This window comes from Oenanthe melanoleuca, chromosome 2 (genome assembly GCF_029582105.1).
Source record: "Oenanthe melanoleuca isolate GR-GAL-2019-014 chromosome 2, OMel1.0, whole genome shotgun sequence".
Classification (NCBI taxonomy): domain Eukaryota; kingdom Metazoa; phylum Chordata; class Aves; order Passeriformes; family Muscicapidae; genus Oenanthe; species Oenanthe melanoleuca.
Genome location: NC_079335.1, coordinates 139,906,251 through 139,933,797, shown reverse-complemented (window position 1 = coordinate 139,933,797; position 27,547 = coordinate 139,906,251). Strand labels below are relative to the sequence as shown.

Genomic DNA, 27,547 nt, shown 5'->3' with positions numbered 1-27,547 from the left:
AATACAGGCTCATTACCTTGCAGACCCTGCCATCTTCTCCTACAACAAGCAAGAGAACCATCTCACATTATACCCTGTTCATATTTGTATATTAAACTCCATACTGCCTTTACTAGGTAGGTTGAAATTAACATTCCTAAAGAGATTTTAAAAGGACAGACTATTTAGGAGACAGGCTCAGGGCTGGAGTCAACAGCAGAGCTTCTGGCCCAAACATCAGTGACAGTGGTTATTGCTGGAAATTTCACTAATATAGCCCAATCTGTAGCAAACCTTGTCAAGAAAAAGCTCCCAGAAAGGATTCACTGTAAAGGATAAAAAGCACTTTAATTGCTTAGAAAACCTTTTCCATAGACAATCTCTGTGATGTGGAATTGTTCTTCCCAAACGTGCCTTAAAGAAGAAAGGCTCTCATGCCCTCTCAACAGGTTTAACAGAAGGTGTAAAAAGCTTGCAGCTTTTCCTTTGCCAAACAGGAGCTCTACAAATCTGCTGTGCCACTGTGTTCCCCACCTGGCTGGCAGGGCAGGATTCACCTCCCTCTTGCACCTTGAACAGTTTTTTGATGACAAAAGAGCCCCTGACACACAGCTTTGTTTGGTGCAGGGGTTTTTGGGCACACGTGTCTGTAAATCAAACCAGGTGCTGAAAAACCAATTCAACGCTTCCAGAAGGGATGTCTTTAAGGACACAGAAAGATATTGTATTAGAAGAGAGGTTTCTAAAGGAGGTAAAAAATAGTGGTGGCCTAGATGCAATCAAAACACCTACTGTGTGATTGCTTCTTTTCTATAATGAAGGAGAAAGTGGACAGAGCTGTGACCTGGCAGACGTGGAACTGGGAGAGCAGCATGGCCCTGCTGGGTGTCAGGGTGTGGGTCAGGGAACCTGTACCAGCATTAACTTGCAAGTTAAAAGGAGGAAACCATTCTCTAATAGTTAGTTTGTCCTTGTCAAAAGGCTGTTGCTGCTGGGGAAAGGAGGGAGGCTAAAGATCCTGTTCTTTTTCCTTAGCAAATCTGTGCCTGGATATGTATACTGGAATCACAGGGAAAAAAAATATAATCCCTCTGGAGCAGAGACTTGCTGGTATATAAGAATTTTTATGAGGCAAAGGGAAAAAATAGCAAAATCTTACAATACCACAGAGCCAAGACTGCTGGCTTCAGAGCAGCTGTTTAGCATGCAGCAGAGATCAGGCAGTCAAGGACCAGCCTGTAGCATCTTCCCATTTTAAACCACAATTTTAGAATCTGATTCATTTTGACATGCCCATCACCAGTGTCCCACAGACTTCAGGGACATTTTATGCAGATATACAGATCTGCCAACACTGAATCTCTCCAAAACACTGGTAGGTCCACATCTTCAGGAAAAGGGCCATGAACATTTGATTCCTAAGGCAAGACTGGATGTAGAAAGGAGCTTTCTGTTTACTCCAGTTTGTCTCTTTGATGATTTCAAGGATTGTATTTTGAAAAGAAATATAATTTCCTTTTAAAATCATCAAATCTGACACAGTTAAGGCAAAGTTTACAATTAAGGTAAATTGACTGCTTCTATTGCACATGAACTTTTAAATAACTCAATGCTCCCTAAAAGTTTTTACTTTTTACCTTCATTTTTCATATAATCTCGAGTGTAAAGATACATGAATTTTCAAATGAAAACACACCAAAATCTTTACTTTAACCAACCATTTTTTGTGTGGTTTCAATTCCTGCATCACATGGATCAGATTCACAGAGCACTTCCTGACAGACTTTGAAGAGGTGTTTGACTATTTGAATGGACCCATGGAAGGCTCTGCCCAATATGAACATCTGCTTTACACACATTTTTAAAAGCTACTGAGAAAGAAGCTTGCTTTAAAATATTCAGGAGCCAGACAATTCCCTCAGAGTTAAGCAATCTTTCATTTACAGTCCTTCAGAGCCCCTACGCTCATCCCCACTTTGCTAAACAGAAGCTTAGTGATTTTGAAACGCTCTCTTGGGAGCTGCTGGATGTACATTAAATTGAGTGGAACTTCTGATATTTTAGAGATTGTATGTCTACTCAAATCCACTCCTTAATTAGGATGTTTTTGATGAGACATTCTGCAGTGTTTGCCTGCTACAAAAGAAATTCATTACCAACATGTCAAACACGCACATGATTGTCCTTGTCCCAGAGCTGCAGGTAAAATAAATAGAGGTTGTCACACTGTTATTGCAATGCTCCTCAAGCCTGCTGAAAAAGCAGAGGTCTAGCTTCACCAATATGTGCACAACAAGGCCAGTCCTGTAATCCCAAGTATATGCTATTATTTAAACAAACACCATCTGCTTGCACAGGTCTTCTGATGCACCTTAAATTCCATTAACCTTAATTTTCCTTCCACAGGGCCTCACCTGTGAGGAAAATTGGTAGCCCAGTCCATACTTTCTCCTGTTTAGACAGAGGAGATACTCTTGCTACCAAACATACTGTGGGGATAAGGACAGTGTGAGTGCATGTATTATAAAATCTATTATTGCTGTGTGAGACACACAGGTTGTAAGGCAAAAGGGGAGCTTTTAGCCTGAGGATGAAAAGCTGTCCCAGAGACAATGAATGCCACACTCAGTGGCATATATTAAGACAGATTTCATGTGCCTGAACACAGGCACAAAGAGCACAGTGGCTTGGCTTGGCTTTAGTAGAACATGGCTTTGTTAGAGCTTCCTGTATGCCCAGCTAATGTTTGATAGGGTGTCATACTGCTTTGGTTTTCTTTTCTTCTTTACTTTTTTATCAAGAGGGGTGCCCAACACATGCTCTGTGACTAAATAAGGTTTAAAATATAACAATTAAATTCTAATTGATGGGTCAATCTTTAAATCATAAAATAACAGAATCATTTAGATTGGAAAAGTCTCTCAGATCATCCAGTCCAAGTGGTAACCCAGCAGTGCCAAATCCACCACTAAGCCATGTTCCTCAGTACCACATCTTCATGTCTTTTAAATACCTCCAGAGATGGTGATGACCCCACCACTGCCCTGGGCAGCCTGTTCCAGTGCTGGACAGCCCTTTTGGGAAAGAAAGTTTCCCTAATATTCAATCTCAACCTCCCTTGCACATCCTGGGCCATTTCCTCTCCTCCTATCACTTGTTCCTTGGGTGAAGAGACACATTACTTTCTTCAGAGATAGTATGGTTTGCATCTGTCAATATATTTGTTTTAAAAATGCCTATTTTATTAGCTGATGCTCAGCTGCCACAATTATTTTTGACACCATAATTCCAATAGGGTAGTTGAGTAGGAACCCTTTTCATGGCTGAGGATGCATCTTCCAGTGAAAACATGTGCAGCTCTCAAATTGACAGACCTTGACAGGTCTAATCGAATTTCAAATGTCAGCTGAAGATGAGGATGTGAAATTATCTTAATCCTTGTGAATGGTGGTCACTCAAACCCACACTGTTCACCCAACAGTGTGGCAGCCACTGCTTTCAAACTGCTGCTCCTTTTTCCAGAGATGCAGAGGGCCAGGCAATGCTGCTGTGCTTCCCAGGGTTCCTCGGAAGGAACATGTAGAGGAAAGAATTTCTCTTAGCTATTATATAGCAAATTGTGCAGTAAAAGACTATACTTGAAAAGATTTGTTTTGTATTCTTGCCAGTTAATTTAAATAATGGGAGTTTTTGCCTTTGTTCCTTGCTAACTCATGGGTTGCATCGTTCTGGCCCAGGATGCCCCAGAATTCTTGCTACTCTGAATTTCTTTGTGTTCTCTAGTACACATTGCATTGACTACATGTAAGAGGAATACTTTTCTGCATAAATCCAATTTGCTTTCAACACCACATATGGTTTTGTCCTTCCATTCTCTGGCTTAATACCTTATCATTAGTGGCTTCACAGTAAATTTCTCTGTTCCCACTCATATTACTCACAGTGCTATAGAATTCAGACACAAGCAACCTATCTGATTACTTCCTTCCAGGTCTTCAAATAATGTAATTTCTTGTACTTCACTAGAATCTTTCTAACATTTGGCTGCTCTGGATCCACAGCAGAAGCCTAAAGCACAGTTCATTACTACTTGGACTCTTAACTGTTCTGAACTATACATTGTATACCCTGTAAATATACAAATGTTTTCAATAAGGAACAGTAGTTCTCATTTGAGATGTTTTTCTTCATAGGGATGTCAATAATATTGCTTTTCTATTTCAAACTTAATTTGATACTCATTTTCACTAAGCCATTTATTTCAGCTTTAGTCTGCTTGCTCAGAATATTGCTGTTCTCCACAATTCCTGCTTGTATATATTCCAGTGTCTTCACAGATTGTGAATTAATGGATCTATGCAAATTATAGATATGTCTTCTTGCAACTCTTTTCTTCAAAGATAATTTATTTGTTTTATGTGTTTTCAGGTTTAACATTTCCAAACTTTTGAATTACTCCTCTGTCATCACATCTGTGCAGAACTTTAGACTGTGATGAAAGTCATTGTCACCTCCACTCATTTCCACATCATTATTTAAAAAGTTAAATATAACTGGATCTAAGAAAAATTCCTGTACTGTGCCAGACACTCCTAGACAGAGCTTTCGATCATTACTTTTTGTATATCAACCTTTTGTCTCATTTCAATCCACATAATTGTCATCTAAGAATTTGGCATTAATTTTTCAATTAACCATTCATGAGACAGTGTCATGACTTCATTAAAATCTGTATGTGTTACATCCGGTGTTTTCACTTCATCTACTGGGTTTTGTAGTGTTACTTAAAAAAAGCAATCAGGTTTGTCCAGGCAAGATTTGCTCTTTAGAAAATTATGCATAGTCTTACTCATTGTTCAGCTATCCAATGAAAAGAGTGAAGGAGATTAACAAACACACAAAGGAAAAGCTTTAGTCTTCCCCATCTTCTTAAATGACACCCTTGTATTTATTTTCCTTTTACATCCTTGAAAAATCTCTCTCTAGATAATCAGCAACTCCTTTTTAGTATGTGCTCCATTATTTTCTAGGGCTGGAGTTTAGACTCAGGGAATAGCAATAGAAAGGTTCATTTCTTTTCTCTTTTCCTGCTCCCCACTTCTCTTTTACAAAATCATTGCTTTATTCTATTTTGGTGCACCCAAACTTATCCAGAGCTGATCAAATAAAGCCACCTGAGATCAGTGTCACTATTACAACTCTGAGCCATATTCAGATCCTGCAGAGCCCCACAATGTTTTTTCCACACTTTTTAAGCATTTCTCACTTCCCAACCCAGTTTTTTAGTAGCACTGAAGTTACTTTGGGGTCTGGCTTGCAGAAGATCAGTTTTTCTCCCTGAGCTGCCCTGGTGTCCTTGCACAGACAAAAGGCTGGGAGCTCATCACATCTATCCATGAAGAAACTTTCAGTGGTGCTGAAACATGGGAGCAAAGACAAACTATGCCCATGATTTCCTGCTTTTCTTTCTAGCAAAGCAGACCTTAAATAAATAGAGGATGCACTATCTCAACCAATTTCAGTCTTTCCATCAACTACTAGCATGTTAACAAAACCAGTTTTTCCAATAGTTAGTTGTTCCATGGAACTCCCACAGCTGTTTCTGGTGCTCTAATCCAACCAACCCCCAATAATGCAGAGCCTGTAACTGGTACCAAGACCAGCTCCATCTCTGAAGCATCAATCCATAAATGGCAGAAACACCAGCTTTAATCTTAAATATCAAGTTTTCAATATTAACTGCAAAGAAGTGTGACTTTATTGGGGTAGTTATATTTGGCTTATATAGATAGATAAAATGAAAAATTCTGTGTGGCAGCTCATTGTCAGTATCTCAGAGCACTTGTATCTGGAAGAAATCTCAGTAAATTACCATCTGGCTATAAAGTCTCACATGTTTCAATCCCAGGGAATGTTCTGCATCCACTGCTTTACCAGAACCAGGATTTCATCACCTGATTAGTCAGTCATTTCAGGCTGAAGGCTCCTTTCTTTTTCTAACTTATCCTGTGCCATTCCAGATCTCCTGCTCACAGTAACCACAAATGAAAATATATGGGAAATAAAAACTTGGGAATTTGTATTTTCTCTCTGCAAAAGACACTGAGAAATTATTTTTCCTCCTCCATTTGCAGCCACATTACTATCATGATGTGTTTTGATCTAATAGTTCTCATATTTCTCAGGACATGATTACACCAGTGAAAAAAATAGTTTTGAAGCTTTTCAATTATGTACTGAAAAATACTATGGAGCTCTATTTGTAATTTGGCATGGAACACTACTAATATCATATGTAATATGGTAGGTGATGAAGGAAAACTTAAAAAAAAAAGCCAGAGGGAGGCAATTCACTGACAAAGCAACTATTCAGTGTGGTTGAGAATAATGTCCCTAGATTGCTTCAAATAGGTTGTATTATTTGTAAATAATTTATCTTCCAAGGTGATATCAGCCAACAGTAAAAATGACATTCCATAGTTTCAGTTTCATATTTTCAGATGTAAAGCTCATTGTAGACCCCTAAGCATGCACACAGAGAGCAGTTGTGCTTCCAGCATGCCATCTCAAATAATGTTAAATTATTGTCCCTGGTTTGCCAGAGAAATATCACCTCTGCACAAGCAGTGTAAGGTATTACCTCCAGACTGGACCAGTGTGCAACTTTGGCAAGAAAGGCTGTGATTTGATGGGTATATTTGATAACAACCTATGTTCTGTTTGCCTAAATTAATACACCCTTGATGCAGTGTACATCACCATCTCTCCCTCTCTTAATGCTCTGATAATAGAGTTTTGTAACTTGTAAAAGGATTACTTCAATCCAATCAGCAGGTGCTGGGATCAGTGTGGGCCACACAAACACTTGCTAATCCCTTTTCTTACAGCTCCCAGCTGCCAAAGGTGTTCAGTGAAATCCCAGTCAAATGGATGGACACAACCTGGTGTGGACTGACACAGGTTGTCATCTCTGGAGGAAATCTTGGAAAATACATCTGATGTTAAGCATTGCTTCAACTGGAAAGGCGGAGGCAGGCATACTTTTTAAAAGAAGTGCAGCTAAGAACTTAAACATTAAAAAATTGGAATGATTCATTATGAAATATTTACTCTACCTGGCTCTCTAAATATAGCAGAGGATAAAGAAATTCACTCTACAAGGAATCCCTTCTTAAGGAATATCAGCTACTTAATGGTGATTTCTAGGTCTTAAAATACAACCACCCTCATCTCCTCCTCTTTACCCCCTTTCTTGAAATCTAAATTATGCCTATGAAGTTTCACCCCTGCAATTACTTTACTTTAAATAAAACTCAACAAAAAAGAGAAGATGATTGCCATAAAAGGAATATAATTTGCTCCCTTACAATCCCTGTATTTCTATAGCTCCTTGTCCAACTGTCTGAAAATGCTCACATTACTTTTGCAGGGGAGACAAGTATCACTGCTGTCTCACAGAAGGAAAATGAAAGGGCAGAAACATTGAAATGAATTTCCCAGGGTCACAGAATATGTTCCTAAAACACTAATTTTTGCAGGAATATTCCTGACAACTGTTTTTTTCCCCATGACCGTGTTTATAGACATGGCTAAAAATCAGGACACCTTAATAAATCCATATCTGATAAGATTTTTGCAATTACAAGTATGCCAGATTTTCTGACTGTGATGGAATTATTACAGATTTTGGGTTGGAGATTTTAGAAATACATGGTTTAAGTGTCTAGTAAGATAAATTTATGCACATGCTGTATTCTGTTTATACAAAGACATGCCAAGGTAAATAATATATATGTAAAAGATGAACTATCCAGAAGTGGTTTCAAAAATTTCTGTACTTCTTAGAGTAGACATCACTACAAAAATCTTAAATAACAAATAGCCTTCACAAAAAGGAACAATATTGCTTCAAAAAATTAAGGTCTAAGCCTCTTAGCCAAATACTGCTATTTCACAGCATGGGATATGTTGTGACATTTCTTAAAACCAAAAATAAATCCAAAACAAGAAAAAACTCAGCCCAATCCTGCCCATTAAAGACAGCTCTGCAGTACAGGAACTGGCGCCAAGGAGAGTGTCAGCTGAATTCATCAACTGAGACATTTTGGGAAGCATTTCTGGTAGCTTTGTTAAAATGTAAAAGCACAAGCATGTAAAAACTAGCTGGAAAACGGAACAAAAAAATCAGGTCCTTTGACTCTTTGTGATAAATATTGACACCCAACACTATTCTCACAGAAAACTGCTATTTTCTTCTTACACATTAAATCAATTTTTCAGATGATCCCTTCTCACTTCATTTTTTTACTAATGTTTTAACACCATACTACAATCCAAGACATATTTGTGATTCATTTATACGTCTGTTGTGTGTCTGAAATGAAAACTTTAAAAATATATTACTGCACACTAATTACCTGGCTGAAAACACAAAACCAAATTCCCTGGCTTCTTCTCATGGCCCTGCTAACTCAATTAAGCATCTAAATTTGGGTTCCCTGTTGGATACTGCATTTTCAAATTTAAATTTTAATGAATTACAGTCTGTGTTTCTTTCCAGAGCACTTGTATAGTCATCTTCCTTTACTATATATATAAAAATTACCAAGGGATAAATAAAGAATTCTGAAAACGTCATGTTTAAAAATAATCCTCTCTTCAAGCATGGTCAAGTTCTACAGAGATAATGAGACCAGTAAAACCCAGGCAACCACGACCAAGTATTTCCAAGTGATACAGAACATGATGTGATTTATAGATAGCCTGGAAAAATATCACTATGTTAGACACTGGCCATCTTGAGGCCAAAAGGGAAAATATTACTTTTACAGATATAATACCCCTGCTAAAGCAAAGTAAGTACTTAGTAACTGCTACTCTGAAACTTGTGAATAAAAGTCAGAAAGTGCTTCTCCAGGAGAAAATAATAGCTCATAAAGGAAAACCTCTCTGCTTTTCAGTGTGGGTTTGGTTTTTTTTTTTTTTTTTTTTTTTTTGGTGGGAGGCAAGGTAAGATATTGAACTGATAGAGTTTGTACCTAGACACACACAGAGGTTGTAGAAAATTGAGAACATGCAATATCAAATCCAAGAAATCTTGCAATTCATGCTAAATCCACAGCCCAGAGGCTGGCAATGCATATAAGCACAAGTGACCTGGGAGAAAAAACTGGGAAAGAACATCTGGGCTAATCAGCCTTTTCCTTAGAAATCTCCTGCAACAGAGAACAGACACTTCAACCTCCCCAAACATCTTCAGCAATCACATCCTTGCACTCAGGACCATTTTGGAACCATGTCCACTAGCTAGGAAGTTCCATGTTTGCACACAGAGAAGCAACACAATTAGTGAATTGCCAGTTCCATGGAAGTACAGGAAACTCAGTGCAATAGCAAAAACAAAGAGCTTGACTATTAAAGACAGCTCAGAAAGTAGGTTAAATGAAATACTGATTTTTTTTTTAATAGTTGGACTTGACATAAGAGGTCTCCTCCAACTTAAACAATTTTATGATTTTATGACAGTAAGAAATGAAGACACTTTTTTCACAGAAGCCCTTTCAGGACTTAAAACAGATGACTGTGGGAGAAGAGACTTCTGCCCTACCTCTTCCATGTCACACTCACAGCCATGTTGAAACAACATGCAGTAGGAGAATAAGCAATGCTGGCTATGAGAAAGATGCAGCTGGCATCTACCCAGCTCCCAAATCTGGAGGAAGTGTCCCATTTTTCAGGTAACCTTTTATCTGTGCACCATGGGATTTTCAACTGATGCTGCCTAGCTCAGTGATTCTCAAATATTTTTCTCATGAAAGCATTCAAAAGGGATTGTGCAGTGATGGTAGAAAAGCTTTAGAAGTGCATAAGCTGAAGACACCCTGCCTACTCCTGGGACTCTTGGGTTTCCATGGAAGCCAGTAAAGGATAACACTTTAAAGAAGTTTGAGGAACACTGGTCTAATCCACAGATGAAAATATTTGAAGTGACAGAGGGCAAAATAAGAACAAGGAAAAAACAATGTGAAAGAGAACAGAAGAAGAAGCCAAGAACAGACTGTAGAGGTCAACAAAGAAGTGAAATGATGAAAGAAGACACTATACTGCTGAGGAAGAAAGTCAGAAAAACAAAAACCAGAACACAGCTAAATGCTAGGGGAAGAAGCAAATTTTGGTCATAGCTGATAACTCCCAATATTTCCTTGCATGCTGTTTCTTTTCCTTGGAACCCTTCCCTTCAACTGCTGAACAAGGAGAATGCATTGAGGGAGTGACAGCAGTAGTTCTGAGTAGACAGCAAAAGTACACTGACTGTTAAACAGAAGGAAAAAGAACCTAAAATTTGTTGCATGCTCATGATTGCTAAGGATTTAGCAGATTGGGCAAATATTCTTGAAGAAAACAGTTATAAATTCAGAAGAGACTCAAAAACTGTGGAAGGCATCCTTTTCCATCACAGTTATTTACTATAGACTGCACATCCTTGGTTTGGTTTTCACCAAATTTTTCAGTATGTATTTAACATCTTTCAGTCAGGATGGAATATTTTGCTTCTAAATAACAAGGTGAAAACTAAACTCATAGAGTGAAATCTGACAAACTGAAGTTCAGAATTCCTTTATACTTTTATGTCTTAAAAAAGAGTAATGAGAGAGAAAAAAAGGGCAAAACTATTATCCTTTGATACAATCCTTTTTCTGTTCAAGTCAATATGATGAGTTGTGAGAGCACAGCACTGGGACATCAGGGAATGGGGATCTACTCCTGGCTCTGTTTCCAGCCTTAAGGTTTGTCGTGGTCAAGATGCTTCCCTGTCTGTGCCTGAGTTTGCTGGACTAAAAAGACAAGATAATGATATCGACCTTTAAAAACAGCTTTGAATCTACTGATCAAAAGTAGTATATAAACATTGGCTTATTATTATTTTGGTTATTGGAGTGAGTTGAAAGGATCCTGGTGGCTTTTATCAAAATTTATTTTATCAGGCTCCCAGAATCCTATCTGAAGGACAAAGTTTCTCAAAATTCAGTGATGAGGACACAGACATGGTAAGTCAAAGGCTGGTAGACACCCTCAGATAGCACCAAGTTTTCATGACTACATGAGAACTTCAAATGACACAAAAGCCATTTATGGACTTCCAGATGAAATAGTTTAGTAGGCACCATTAGTACATTTACTACAGCAATTAGACACTACCATGATATTTTCAATCAAAATGGTGCAATGCAAACAAAGACACCAAAAGGTGAAAGGAGGCAATGAAGAATGAAGAAAGCACTTTTCTCAGGCAGGTATTACACACACACAGACCCGAGAAGCAGCAGGACACCCCTCTGCTGTGAGCCAGCCATGCCCTGGGGATCTTAGGTTGCTGTGGTTAATAAACCCAACCCTTCCAGGAGCCTTCCCCAGCAGCAGATAAATAGCTGCATCAGAAATACTCCTTCATTTAGAAAAGCTTTGGGTTTGGATTCTGCATTAGCCTCATCCTTGAAAAATGCACTCTTTTAAGTCCATTCCAGCCCACCACACTGGCATGGTGACTGTCTCTTACTGTCATGATCTACATGGTTTGTTATGATTCTGACAGGTTAAGAAGCACCCTTGATGCCTTTGAGCTAGCACATCATTATAATACATACAAAACATGATTTTATGATAGTAGTGTTTTTCAAGGTATTGTAACTGCATGCTGTTTAAAAACTGCTACATTTAAGCCAAAACTCCTTTGCTATTGCACTTTAGGACACTTCCTGCTGCAATCACACTCCTTCTGCAAGACTGCTCCAAGGAACATTGTAGGACTACAGATAAAAGGTTAATTCTGTAACCTGCAGTTTTTGGGGAGAGCCCAGTGAAGTTCCACATGCTCTAAGCAGAGGTAAATCTCATGGTAGAGCAGGCACATGAGGGTTTGTTGTGTTGATGGTACTTCTACACATAGTCCATCTACTCATGCAAATAATTTCTTAAAGCATTTAAATGATCTCTATCTATTCTATTGGTAAAATTTGTCACTGGCAAAGACATGTGACATCTTTTCCATTAGCTTTTTTCTGTAATGTGACACAAGCAGATTAAAAGGGTTCTTCAACATACATCTCCTCCAGTACTGATGTGGCAGCGACCACTGCAAATTAAATTTTATGAATTATCACTGCTGTGCTTTTCACCATTTATGTCACTATATATTTACAATTTCCCCATCCCAAGGAGCACAAATAGCCTTGTCAAATTCATTTGTATAATCGCTGTAAGAGACGAAAATTGCAAATATTGCAAGGAAAAGTTTTAAAATTTTAAATGCCAAACAGTTTTCCATTAACACAGAAATGTTGTCTATATTGTATCTCTGCTCCCAAATATTTATCTATACCTATAGTGGATACCATTGCTGTTCATGGTATTTGTACACCAGCATGCATGTGGGTATAAAGCACCCACCACAGAACAGTCATCTCAAGGCACATGATACTAAAAAAAATTATACAAACCCTGAAAATATACCAGTATTTAAAGGTATAAGAAGGCCTAAATAAACATGAAGTAACACTGTGTCATAAATATACCACCAAGATCTAGGGCCTGATTCTGACTGGGCTCCCACCCGCTAATCACTCGTCTGCAGACAGAGCCGTGGGTGCAATTTCAGCTCTCAGATTTTCCTGCTGTAGCTTTTTTCCCCTTGTTATCTCAGTAGACATCTTCACTTTGGTGAGATGGATATTGAACTACCATCCTGCTACACATTCTAGGAATATGCACACAGCAAGCAGCTCGGCATCAGCTCACACATGAGCAGCCTTAGCTCCCATAAAATATTCATTCATTTAAAGAATATTTGCACCCTGCTGTCAAACTTAGACAAATTCATACTGAGCCTCAGAAAATAGCTGTTTTAATGGTAAATGATGTTCCAGAAACCTCTTTCAGGCTAAACACTCTCGTCAAAATTATTTTAATAAGAAAGATTAACAATTTCAACATTAGCTGCTAATCCCCTTTCATTTGAAACTGTGCTGATAAAATTCTTTGCTTGTCATTCAAATAGTAAGTAATAATTATAGATTTGGGGCCTCCATCTCTTGCTTCATTAATAGTAAATTGCATGGAAGTCTGAAGCATAAAGTCAGCTTTGATACATCTCAAAATGCAATTTCCATAGCTTTCCTTAGCTATGTACAATTAATTACAGAGTTAATAAGGGGAATATGTTAATGAAAGGGAAATTATTCACTCAGACCACCTGGTCTTATCAAATTTCTTTAATATGTTTCCTTCTTTCTGTGAATTTGCATGACAGCAAGAACACAAATCATGGTGTGCATTGCTAGTCCTTTAGTATTTTTATTTGCAACCAGCTAAAGTCCACTTAAATTAAATACAGAAAGAATGAAAGAAGTAGTCAGTAGTAAATAACTGACTGCATTTGTTTTCTCAAGTTCAGTACCTTTATAATTTTAAAATAAAATCACTTAAACAGCTTTATAATTACCAGACTCTCTTCAGTGCTGAAGTATAAATATAATGCATCCAAAAAGGAGACATTGTCATCTTCTATTTTCTTTAAAGAAATGTGCTGCATGTGCACATATTTAATAAAAGATGTACAGAAACGAGCTTCAATTCACTGCAGTCTGACAGCTACTAGAGCTTAGCTGCTATGTGCAGTAGGGTTTTTGGATGTTCATGGGAATATTTCAGTTGGTACAAACAGCCCAGTCAGAAGGTGGCAAACCTTCACATAAATCATCTTAAAAATAACATAGTTGTGATATATAGTCAGAGAAATATTTTTTAAAGATGGGTCAAATCCAGAAACCAACCATCTTCAACAAAACTTGATGGATTTACAAATGACCAGACAGAGGACAAAAACATTTTAGGACCTGGACATCAGCCCTTACAATCATTCCAGAAAGAAAAAGGCCAGAGAATATAATTCCTAGAGCAATGGCAGGTTGTGTTTGGAGGAGGTGATGCTTGTGGGCAGTTTATCACCCCTCCCTTCTATTCTTAGTCCAATGCAAAGGTCCAACATACAGCCAGCAACAAGAGGCAACTCATAATTCTCCTTTGCTATGAATAGGGTTTTCTTGGCCAGCTTGGCAACCTAAAGCAGCATTAGCTCATAAGTTTAGGAGAAGAGGATAAGGGAGACATGACAGCATTGAGGGAGAGCTGCCAACTAGAAAAAACGTAAGATATTACTCTGGTCTGAAATAAAAGGACAGTTACATAAAGGAGACAAACTCAGTAAAATTATGTCTTTATAAAGACACACTGGGGTAGGGATGTAATATTTGAGGATGGAATACTTTACCTGGTTTTGACCAAAAAGTAAAACAGTCCTCTTTTATTGTACAGCAAATACTATGTCATCCACTTCCAAGTAAACTTCACAGATTATTTTAATGTTTATCTCCTTATTTAAAAAAGTTTCCACAGCTGCGTCGTGGGTGCATATGCAAAATTTGATCATCACAGGAGCATTTTGTGTCCTACACATCAAATTTTCCAAATACCACCCAAACTCTGTTACCTTACTCCGAAAACGCTGCCAAATTATGGTCTAATCCCAGGAGGAGCTGCAGAAAGCAAAGTATAAGTTTTTTTAATTTTGCCCTTAAGATGAGCACAACCAGACTTTGTTGAATCAGTGGAGGGACTGAACTGTCTTCATTACAAATAACCAGGCCATGTTCAATAACTTTTGCTGTCGTGGCCCACACAAAGAGAAAGAGCTCTCCAAAACACTGATGGGAGTTCTCCTGGGCATCCTAAACTGCAACTGGCACAGCAGTGCAAAAACACAGTGCCAATATTTTGTCTCTTTGGAAGTATCATGAAACAAGTCCTGGTTTCACCCTGAAGTTTTACACATTTGGAGAAGCTCTGAAGCTGTAGTCCCATTTACCACATGTCATTTGATCTTAGCAGTGCACCATGTCTAGCAACCCATGTGAGTAATTCTCAAAACTCACCACCTTCTCATATCTGAACTCTGCCACCAGCTCAGAAATACTCTGTAACATATATTATCATCTTGGGTCTCCTGCTTGAGAAGTCTTCCTGAACCACCCTCTTCCTAGAAACCTTCTACACAGGCATTTCCACGTGTTAGATCCAAAATATGATTAATGCTGTATCTGCTACAATGAGTTATCAAGGATTTAATGCATGATGTGAGTGTGCACAACAGGAAAAATACAGCAAGAGCACTTCATCACTGAGGATGTATTTGGAGCCAAAAGACAAGATCTCCCAGATAAATGTTCATCTCCAGGAGACTACATGGTTCATGAGACTCTCAGAAGCAGCTGAGTATCCAGTAACATTCCTTGTCTTCAAACTAAACTATCAAAACTCAGATATTTTTCACTGAATCCCCATCTGGGGATTTGGATTGCTACTGGCTACAGCTGATACTTGTCTTACTTTGACATTACCTGGATGTCCTCTAGAAATGCAAGAAAGCTGGGTGAAACAAAAACGTCCAGAGGGCCACCAAGATTTGTTTCAGCCAAGAAAATGATCCTTTCTTTTTACTTAGTGCACACAGTTGCATAACCTAGTTTTGTGTCACATATTTCTCCCAATGTAACACTTTTAAAATTAGTGCTCTAGAATAAGAAGAGAAAGGTTTTTTTCATCTTTCTACTAAAAGCCTTAGGGAATGATGTAAGTTGGATGAAAGTGTTCAACCAAAGCAGCTTAAACAAAGCTGGAATAAACACTTTACAGTCGAATGACAGAGCAAGATGTAGTCACAGAAATTTGGTGAGTTATTTCTAATCATGAATACATTAGGGGAAAACAACTGGCATGGAAGAATATAGGGAAAAAAAGATTTTGAAATCAATGTCATACCATCTTCAAGAGGAATGTTTTTTTCAGTTTAATACTGACTCTGCAATTGTCATTATTTCCTAAAGCCCATTCAACAAAATTAATATAGAAAATGGGGGGCAACTTATTATGAAACAAATAAAAATGGAAGAATCAAAGGGTAATGTGTTCATGAATATTTTTTCTGAGTTTTATTGATGTAATCTATGTAGTACATACATCCATTTATTAGATTTATGGCTCTATTAGTAGAGCTGTTTCCATATGCCACGAGATTTTTTTTCACTTTTCTTTACAGCTTTTCTTTGCTCCTGTATCTCAAATCCCAGCTTTAAACAAACACAGGCAAATGTTTCAAAACAACTTAAACATTTAGGGAGAGAAAAAAAAATATGTAAAATGAAGGGATAAATGCTATTTCATCAGCAGAAGATCTTTCAGAAGGCAGCCAGCTCTGCTTGTCCCTAAAAGCATGACAACTCAGGGAGAGATGGGTACAGATTTTCCCATCTGCAGTGTTTATGTCTTTTTGGGATATTGGCTATCCTGACACTGAGTAATTCAATCCACAACAGCCCTTTCCCTTGTGAGTCCTCCTGTCCAACTGCTCATGATGAAATGGCCCTCAGGGCCAAAGCTTTCTTGGGACTTAATTTTGTGAGACTTCTACAACTATTTGTCCTGGCACAGCTGAAAGATAACTTGGGATTTAGATCCACTTAGCACATGTGTAAAGAGTTTATGCTTTTAGCTAAACTTTGCCACCGACTTTTTTCCCTTCCCATGTGAGGGAGGATTTTTTTTTTCATTTTCTCAGTTGCAAGCTTTTTTTAAACAGAGTATTTATATTCTTGAGATGCATGAAGAGGTATTAATGCTGGGAGAAGGAGATGGTGGAAAAGGAAAAGAAATATTAGAACCCACTTTATAACCAAACAAATGATTGTGACAAAGCCCTTGTTTTCCATACCTGCACTCCTCACCTTTGTCCCTGCCAGCATTAATCACCTCTGCAGCATCTGTGTCCCCAGGCACTGCACTGCACTCATGCCCTGCCTGCTGCTTTGCTCAGGAGATGTTTAGTGTGTATATGGATTAAGGTCAAGGTGGAAAGTACACCTGCTTCTAGCTCAGTGCTATTCGTCCTTACATGCTGAAGCTTCTCTCTTCATTAAGAGAAGTGTGTTTAGATGCCTTTTGCTCCCAGTTTTATTGCAGCTTTAGGGATAAAATGAAGGCATTTCAGCAAGATGTAGTACAGGATCTAACAAATACCTTTTCTTGTTGCAATGAGTCTTCAGTCACTCAGTTCTACACTCTTCCATATTCAATTTAATAAAATCTATAGCTGCTATCCCATAGAGCTCATTTAAAAAAGAATTCACTTCAAAAAATGAGAGTGAGGGGGAAATTGTAAAGAAACTACCAAAAAAAAGTTACTATTCAGAGAATACAGGATACCAATATTATCAAAATCCCCTAGGTTCAATCTTGGAAACCATTCCCTCCTTGTTACCCTTCCCAGTCCTACAGCAATCCTGCCAGTGATTCAGCACCAAAACTGAAGTGGATGCAGAATTCAGCACCTGGGGTTTGCCTGTTCTAGCAGACCAGGCGCCCACCCCATGTCCCCAGCTAAGGTTGTGTCACATTCTGGGACACAGCCTGTCCCAGGACTTTGACAGAAAGTTCTCATATGAGGCCATCCTTCACTTCTCTGTGGTGAATGTCCTTCTGGTTTTACAGGCATATCGTTAAAGACAAGGGGATTAAGCAGACATATCTCTTAGATAAAAAGCCATAGCTTTCAGTCTCTAGTTCATCTGTTCCCATCACCCCATTCAGCTCAAGTATGAAACTTTCTTCTCCTTCTGAAAAGTACATCATCACAGGCAATCACATATTATTATTATTTCCAATACATAAAGCAGTTTCATCCCCTCTGGGAGAAGGCTCCTCAGACTTCAGCTTACAAAAAGTACTGAAAAAGACCTTTTGTAAATCCACATTCTGAAATTCTAATTTATGTATAATGCTCCAAATTTTGCACATCTGTCTTTACAAGGAAAAAACCTGCAAAACACAGAAAATGCTGCAAAACACGGAAAATCACTTCTGCTTCTGCAAATTCCCTCTCTTATATGGTATTCAGATAACAACCTCCTAATGTTATCATCAAAAGCTTATGTTCCCTTCTTGCAGTACTGTTCTTCATGTAAGACCTCATAAAAGATAATTATTTTAACCAAAAAAGCATGGAAATACATGAAGCAGGTGTAGGATCCAATCCACCTTGGTGCTGAACTTGTGCTACAGCACAAACAAAAGAGATTCCTTCGTGTAAGCTGCAAACATCAACTGGATTGTGCAGGCACAAAGGGGCATCTCAAGAGAAATCCACTCTGCCTAATTCCCTGGAGACTTCATAGCTACCCACTCACTTCATCAACCAGAGGGGGGGATTTATGGGCTCAAGTCAACACCAACACTTCATTAAGTGCCTAAAATATAGGAGCCCAAGTTAGGGAGACTAAATCTCTCCTGATCACTTTTAAACCTCCTCTGGTTTTCTTGCTGGATTGCAAACAGAATTGTTGCCCTTTATTAGAACTTCTCTTGTCAGCTGCAATATAGACACACATGAGAATAAAGTGGGCAGAAATCTAAGTTCCTATTCTTTCCCTTGTTGTGACCTTCTGAATGATGTTTTCTTGCAGACCCAGTGGTGACCAAAATGAGGGCACACATCCTGAGTTGTTGCTCATGCTGAAAGCAGCCAGTCAGTGCCACAAACATGACTGCATTAAACATGCTCCTCTAATTACACTTTCCAAAGTGCTGGGATTTTTTAGAAAGACAGAATCAAAATGTGCCATATGCGCCACCCTCCTGTTAGAAATGTGATGAAAAAGACAGTGAAAAGGAAAAAAAAAAAAGCTCTGAATGTTGTTATCACTGTCCTTCTGGGCCTCCTGAGCCCTCCCTGCTTCCTCCTGCCAAGAGCTCACACCAGCTCATGGTGCTGCCAGTGCAGAGCCATTGCCTTTGCTGCACAGGAGAGTGGCAGAAATGCAGGATTTTTTCCCTTTGAAGGCTGGTTTTAGTCTAAGTGAGGATTCTGACCCACAGCCACAGGGCTTGGAAGATTCCTGGTTTCTGCACACCTCGAGCACTATAAACAATGGAACTAACAAGTGGAAAGTCCTCCAAAAAGACAGTACCTGTGGCCAAGTTCCAGCAAACCCTAAGCTGAGGTGACTTAGATATAACTGAAGGTATGACTGATAGCATTTTCCAGCAAATTAAACAGCTTTACAGAAATATTTCTGACCAATGCTACCTCTGAATAAGATTACATGGAATCATTCAGTAGTCACACACTTCTAAGCTATTTCCATTAAAGTTTTTTTCTGTTTATGATTCAAAATAAATTATTTCCTGTTGCCACTTTAAACAGTAATCCATTGTTTTATTTTGCCTAGTGAGATCCTGGCACATATAGCAATAAGGACTGAGGAGCCTTAGCTCAGGTAACCACCCCTTCACTGCACATTGTGGAGCTCAAACACACATTTACAGATCTGTAAGTGCATTTACCCTGCAAAGCAGAGGGTATTTGCCATTCTTACTGGGCCCCTTGCTAATATTTCTCATTGCTTTTTTGGGCATATTTTTCAAAGAAAATATCTACAAAATTTAAAAGGTAAGATGATTGTGGCAGAGGGAAATGAGAAGAACTGAAAAATGTCTTGTACTGAATGGTACAAAAGTTGCAAAGTGTCTCCTCACTCTCCTCCACTTGCATCTGCAAGGCAAAGGGAGGAAGAGTTCACCTCTGGCTGCTTCTGTTGCTGAGGTCCAACAAGCCACAGCATCCCCAGAAGGAGAGAAATTCAAGTAAACAAGGTATTACAGCAACGTGCATTTATTTTCGAGCAGAACACAAACTGGGTCAGCTCTCTGGTTTCACTGTGACCCACAGTGACACAAAACATGAGCGTTTCTGATCAAGCCAAATCATCTGCTTCTGAGCTGTAGCTGAGAGATGCTGATCCTTCCATGTAAACCTAACCCAGCTTTGCCTTTGGCAAATCTTGTATTTATGGTTTAACTGCTTCTTTAAGTAAACATCCCACTGCCTGCCTGACCCTCCTATTAGGCTTGCCCTGACAGCAAAGCTAAATGCATCCTTTCTATGCTAACAAATATTTTCTTCCTAACTGTATCATCTGAGTCCATTAAGAACAATTTTCCCCCATCCTGTATGCCACAGCACATAGACAGACTCCCCTGAATCACTGATTTTTGTTTGTTCAGGTTAGACTTAACAAATTAACTGTTTTTACTCTCTCTGTGTGGCTTGCACTCTCAAGACCCTACAGCATTTCTTTACCCTTCTTTGAACCCTCACCATCTAAGATATAACATCTGCTGTTAGATAGTTAACACATGTATGAGTTCATCCAGGGTTAAACATAATTGACTGAATTATGGACACTGAACACCGGAACAGTGATCCTGACCAATCTGACTATTTTTAAAGTTTATTTATTGCCATATGAATAAAATTCTTTCTTGCAATCTTGCAGAAATTTACAGAGCCAGAATAATTGTTTCCCATATGCAACTTTCTCTCCTTTAAGCATGGTTTGGAGATGATCATTTTATGTTTCCCAATAATATCACTGAAAACAATTTTGCTCAATTTGAAGTAGTTGAAACTGTTTGCAAATGTTAAATGCTTATTTACATCTACACAGGAAATTTTGCTCTTATTTCCATACAAATATATTGCCTCAAAACTTTTTGAACCTTGCCTCAAAATTTGTACTTATTTTGAGGTTGGGCAAATGGAAATGTCTAGGGTTCCCCATCCTCCCCCCACCCCAGACCCCAAGTACTTTACTCAACTATAAAAGGAAATCAAGTGAATTTTAATTATGGTCGGGCAAAAGTGGAACAGTCAAAACTGTAAGAAATGGTTTTCTGTCATGGGAACAACCCTTCCAAACCACACTTTTCTATCAGATATTAACATAATAATTAATTAATTACTTTTTGGAGGGGGATGGCAGTCATGCATTTACTCAGGATCATATACTCTGAGGAAGCATCTGGTTTAAAATCCCACCCTGCTTATGCTCAGTTTTACAGCTGACTCGATCAAGGCAGAGGAGGTCAGTAACTTGGCTGAGGTCAAATTAGGCTTTTGGGTTTTGCCTGCCTTCATTCCATTCTCCATATGTGAGATGGGTTTGTAAGAAATTGAAAAATACCTCAGAAGATAGCACTTTAAAATATAAGTCCAGAAAAAGAAAGAGGTTTAAAAATTATGACCCAAAAGTATGACATAAAGCAGAAGAAAATATATAAAGCAGAAGTCAAATATACAAAGCAAAAGAACACAACTTTTGGTCAAGTTCTTCACCACCACCTAACTTCTACTCAGCTAATGTCAGTGCACTCTAGAGAGATAGTAAATATTTAAAGAAAGATGAAAATAAGGCACAAAAAAAGGAGGGTTACTCTACAGCTCTCCCAGCAGGACAGAAACAAGCTCCACCAGTCCCAACCACTGGACTCTGACTCTCACACACAGAAAACTCTACATGTGTCCATCTTCTACACTGATACTGGTTTCAAGCTGTGCTTGGAAGTAACCCAAGATTTCCAACATAGATTCCATCAATAGAATATATTTGGATCATTTCAATCATGAGAAATCCAGCTTGGAAGAAATTCATCAAAGGACAAAAAACTGAAAATCCAGACAAGGTTTAAAATTCAGATCCTTTTTCTTTTCTAAGGGTGTCAGAAGCAAATTGCTCCATATCACTAATCTTCTGTTGTCTTCTCTGCTCAGATACTTCCACACATTGGAGACACATGAGAAAAAGCAGTGAGCTGATCAGAAATTTGGCAGCTTTGTTCAGTCTAAGCTGAGGTAAACATAAATTAATAGGACAAGAGGACAACACAGGGCTTTTTTTCTTAAAAGCAAGCATGCAAACAAGTCATATGTTCAAGAATGTTCCCAAGAGGAGAAAAACAAAGATATAATGAAAAAGAAATGGAAATAAAAATGCCTTTAGTTTTAATTACACATTGTTAAGATTGCCAATGAAGCTCAGGAATATTTTCCACCTGTGAAAAGACATCTTTAAAAGCTATCTCTTCACAAAAGCTGAGCAGGCACCTTGTGGTGCCTGCAGGAGAAACAGGACTTCTGGACAGCAAACTAATATGATTATGCAGAGGTTGATTTATTGTTTACTTTTTAGCCTTAATTACATATTCTAAGACTACTGTCCACACAATCATACATTTTTTGATTGGTGTTTTATGCTGTTCACGGGCCTTGCACGAGCCCTTCGGGTATGATGACTGGTGGCTGTCTAGAACTTCACTGCCCACCTTTATCTTGGAGCTTCTAATCTCTGTATTTTGTTTTTCAGCTCTTCTTCTCTCGATTTAGCACAATTTATGTTTTAGTGGCCTTGAAGGCTTTCAACAAGTTGTAGAAAAATACCTGAAAATGGCTCATTTCACGCACTTGTTATAAACATTGGTCTAAACTAAGAAATATACAGAAAAACAGCGCGTAAAGAAACAGCAAAATATGGAGAAAAACAACTAGGCAGGAAAATATGGAGAAAACCAGCTACACAGAGTTTGGCTGGTGCACACGACGCAGACCATGGACTCGTTGAGACAGCGGCTTTGCTCAGCGTCACCGGCGCCTTACCAGGATCATGTGACCGGTGGAGATGTCCATGTTGGGCTGGACGGGCTCCTCGCACCAGGACGAGGTGCTGCTGCGGCCCGAGGGGCTGGGCGCCGGCCCATCGCTCAGCTGCGACGACACGCTGCTGATCCGCGACGAGGGCGGCGGCTCCGGCCGCTCAGGGGCCTTCACCGCCATGCGCTGGCGGCATAGCTCCTGCAGAGACACAGCACAGCCCGCGCTGAGAGCAATGGCAGGACAGAGTCTACTAAAGACACGATTTACGACATGTGTCCAGGGCTGGAAGTGCTTTCGCCCTCACTGCAGTAATTTTTGGGTGGCTGGCTGTTCTGCTAAGCATATCTACAAAGGGATGCTTGATGAAAATAACTATATGACTGTGGACACTGCTGGAGGCCTAGGAAAATTTTAGCCAGGATCTGAGCTGTTTTAGCTCTAGCTTAGATTCTCTCCCAGGCTGTGAGACTTTTCCAGCTCTGGCCAGGATTCTTTCCCAGGATGATAGCTTTCTTACAAATAGAAAGGAATTAATAACATAGATTAGCACCTGGTGCTGACCAGTGAGACAGTGTGTGATGTACATGACATGGGATGTTTTCTCCTATTACCCAATGAACTGCTGTCCTGTCTGAGATTCACAAACCATCCTATAAATATGGGTTGATTTTCAATAAAGTGCTTCTTTCACTCAAGAAGAAGTGTGTTGCTGTTACTCGCCACTCCTAGCTCAATAGTGACACATGATGACCACCCTAACCTTTCAAAAGTGCAATTATGACTGCACGCACATCTTCATAGAGATAACCAAAAATCACATTTTGGAGCTCTAACAGATGTTTTTTTCCTCCCCCTAATATCGCCCCACGTTCTGCAAAGCCACTTTTGAAACACACAACCTCCTGAAGTTAATGGGGTTGCACGGGAGTAATTGAGAGCACTGCTTGGCCCTGGATATGCAAACTCAGCAAGCTCAAGGCAACTGAATTGATGTGCTCTCCAGTGTAAATCCTAGTTGATAGATGCCTCATTTCTCTTCATTAAAATAGCAAACTCGCAACACTTCCTCCCTGATGTGGGGCAGAGAGGATGAAGAATGACATTAACGAAGAATAAAAGCAGAAATCTGTCATTGTATTGTTTAAGCAGCTTTGGCGAAGAAAGAAAATTCAAGCTATCACACACACTAATGCAAGTCATGTTGAAACACCAAAATAGATAGCACTGGGAATACATATTTTCAGTTGCTCTCGTGCATAGAATTCGTGCAAATATACAGAATTCTGGTTAGGTAAGAGAAAATCCTGATGGTAAAACCGACTCCTGATAGTATAAAATTCTGATTCTAACAGGATGAGCAGACCCACAGTTACACTGTTAAGTTGTACTGCTGTTAGAATCAGCTGTGGTGGTGAGATCACAGACATTGTAATAAAATAATAGCTTTTTTAACATGACTGTTGTCCATGAGAGGTTCTTGGCTGCATGGCACACAGGATGTGGCCATATTGCACATGGTGTGGGTACACATTTGTCTCAGATTACTCATTCTGCACAAACCAATACTAAGAGCACAATCTCTTACCTCAGGCTAACAAAATAATACAGGCTGAAAAAATCATACCACTTGAATGGCTTCTGTTTTTTCTTATTCATTGATAATTTAGTTGCAGCCCAAGTGCCATCAGTAGGATGATCTGAAAACCATTATTTATCAACTGCAATAAAATTTTCTTTTCAGACAGGAGTTTGAAATATAACTTAAGACTATGTTTGGGGCAAACTTTAGGACACTGAAGGGGGATTCTAATCCATGCAGCAGCAAGCATTCAAACAAACTCCCTGACACCATTGTATTGAGTCTCCTCTTGTCACCACATGACAATGACTAAAGACCCCTTCAAATATTCTTTTCTATCAAAACTTCTGTCTTACTTGTCATTAGAGATGCTCTGTCTTACTTGCCCTTAGAGACTTTTACTATTAATAATTAATAATAATAAATAATAATTAATAATACAGTATATATATATATACACACATACACATGTATGTATGCATGTACAAATTAAGATACGGAGATTAAATTCATATCATTTATTAACTGAATATATTTCACTGTCTATGACAAAAATACAGTCAACAGAAGCTTGGGAAGCAGAGATTACTCCTTGTACGTGGTGTCAGTTGTTAAAATAACTATACAGAAGACTATCCCGAGTGAAACTGCTACCTGATTCTATCACTGCATTTGTATATTTATTAATTTTGTCTAGGTCATGAAAGAGTTTTTCTAATTTTTACCAAAAGTAAAAACATACTACCACACTTGAGTAGTATGTATTCTGTCACTTGGTACCTTTGTAGGAAGGTAACCTTAACATGAAAAATATTAGAAAAATAAATTAAACTTCAAAAATACATTGAATTGAGTCACAGATATTTGTGTTACATAGGTCAGTCGAACTATCAGTATTAAACATAAGTCTTTTTAATAAAGGAAAATATGTCATTGTATCTCTTATTTTTAAATATAGAAAGAAAAAAACCTCTTTTTCTCCTTTTCTCTGGAGTATCACACACTTCATAAGAAAAGAGAGCAATAGTCCACAATGACTATTACTAACCTCAGAATGACCTTGTAGTAGTGTAATTTCAAATCCCTGATTTTAGCAGATTTTGGGAAAGGTATAACAGAGTGGAAACTTTTTAGACAGAAAAATAAATCTACAGAAAACCAAAAAAGCTGCTCAGATGTTTAGATATCAGCCATTCCCAGGGGGAATGGTTTATTGGACTAAGCAAAAGTATAATAAGTAAAGGTATAAAAATAAGAGGCCTATACATAACTGCTAGGAGGATGTGTCTTCTGGCTAGCATGCCATGTGGCTTTGATATGAATTTATTATATTCTAATAGACATCCTGCCACTTGACTCACCCCAACTCTATGCTAATAATAGCATTTGTACTCAAACAGGATCTTTGTTTTTAAGTTGATCTGTTCCTGCTGTTCATATCCTGCCTCAAGTCATAATCCTCTGCTTTTACAAGTGGTTGCTGTGGAAAGGATTATAGACCTCTGCTAACAAAAAAGAATTGAGATCAAGTGATCTCTAAGAAATTAATGTACCATTTTTACAGGAATTATAATGACAAAGAAACAATATTATAGATTACCTGTTCTGGAATAGATTTACTTCTAACCAAAAAGACCTTTTTGGACATGAAGTATTTAATATGTTACTAAGAAATATTGTTTTAAAATTAAGTTTAACAGGTTCATGGTCCTCATGGAAGAAGGTGATGTTGGGAAACATAAGAAATTTAAATATGTTTAAAAAAATGTACCTGATCTCAAATATTAACATATTTCTTTGCTGACATATATAGAACCAAAACAATTATTCCCAGAACTGCTGTAACTGTCAAATATCTCAAACAAAGCAACCACGTCACAGCACTCTGCTGTAAAAATGTGTAATGTAAACAGGAAGGTCAAATCATAGCCGAAGAAAAAACACCCCTGAATTTCTTGATTGGAGTTTTAAATCTCCATGACAATGGGTTTTCCCCTGCCTGTAAGCAGAAGTTTTTGGTTTGAATTTATTTCCAGATCAGTCTAACAGCCCTCGACAGCTCTTCCTTCCCCCTTTCCCAGCCAGCGCAGCCCTGGCTGAGGAACCTGCCCCATCCCCACCCAAAATCAGCCAGCTCAGGACAGCTACAGCTGCTGCTTCTCCAAAGCCACCTCTCTGTTAGCCCAACCATCCCAGCTCCCACTTGGGCTTCTAGCCTGGCACTGCAGGGATAACATGTTCAAGACCACCACATATAGAAGTTTTGATGCATGGGGTGTTTTGGGGAGCCATATGGGTTCCTCCAGGACATACAGACAAGGGATGTTCAGCTTAAAGCAGAGAAATGTCTTTATGTGGAATCTGGCCTTGAGATGGGTCAACAGTGTTCCTTTCCACAAAAGGCATTGGGAATAGTGGGGTCTCAGAGTGTGGGGTGCTTCACACCATCCCATGGCACTTCATGAACTGGCATCTCTTCACAAATGCACAAAGCCCTAGGTGGTTCAGACTCCCATAAATACAATATCTGTTACCTGTGCACTTCTCTGAATGCTCAGGTATGCTCTGCTTTCCTCTCCAAAATCTATACTCTCACAACCATTTTGAAAATCAGCCATTTACCAGTTTGAACTACAATTCAAACTTGACTAAAATATCAAAGCTTCATACTGTGAGAATGACATGAACTGTACTTCTGTATTGTCTCAGCCATTAAAAATATTTTCTAAGAATGAATTCAATTTACTGCTGCATTTCTATATTTAGCAGAGTGGCTGAGGCTATTTCTGCCATGCTGCGACTCAGTAATGTCCAGCCATTGTTTGTGTATAGTTCAAGTGCCATTCTTCATTTAAAAACATCATTTACACCTAAAAAAGCAACCATAATGCATACAGTGAAAGATGAAGAAACGATCCTCCTGACCTTCAGGCTATGATCTAATGGATGGGTTGGACATAAACATTTATTTAAAAGGTAATTTGAAGTTTATGACATTATTTCCCATCACATGGGAATTGCTATCATACTGAGGCACTTACTCTGTTTTTTATTTCCCAACATTTATTATCAAACTTATATGGTGGTCACATGCAGTATATAATGGAGAAGTAATATCACTGTATGACAAAAACTGCCATAACCAAGATAAATATTCTGTAAATAATGTTGAGTTAAATGAGTTCAAAGTACTGCACCATGATCATCTGCAGCGAGTTTTTTATTTGACACACAATTGATACCCTTAAACACACCATAAACAGTATTCTTGGAAACCCTCAATCCTCTGCACAATGAGATTCTAAAATGCCTCTAATACTTGGCTGTCCACACAGAGACAGGGAGAAGCATGAAGTGCCAGGTACAACAAATAGGTTTTTGAATCCATACACTCC

The 27,547-nt window shown here is 38.6% G+C and overlaps 1 protein-coding gene across 1 annotated transcript in view; it reads right to left on the bottom strand.

The window, feature by feature from the left end:
• PTPRN2 (protein tyrosine phosphatase receptor type N2) overlaps positions 1-27,547 on the bottom strand; it is a 627,414-nt gene that overhangs the window by 62,598 nt on the left and 537,269 nt on the right. Inside the window, exon 14 of the mRNA XM_056484320.1 lies at positions 22,577-22,771. Coding sequence (XP_056340295.1) covers positions 22,577-22,771 — 195 coding nt within the window. The remainder of the gene's footprint in view (positions 1-22,576; positions 22,772-27,547) is intronic.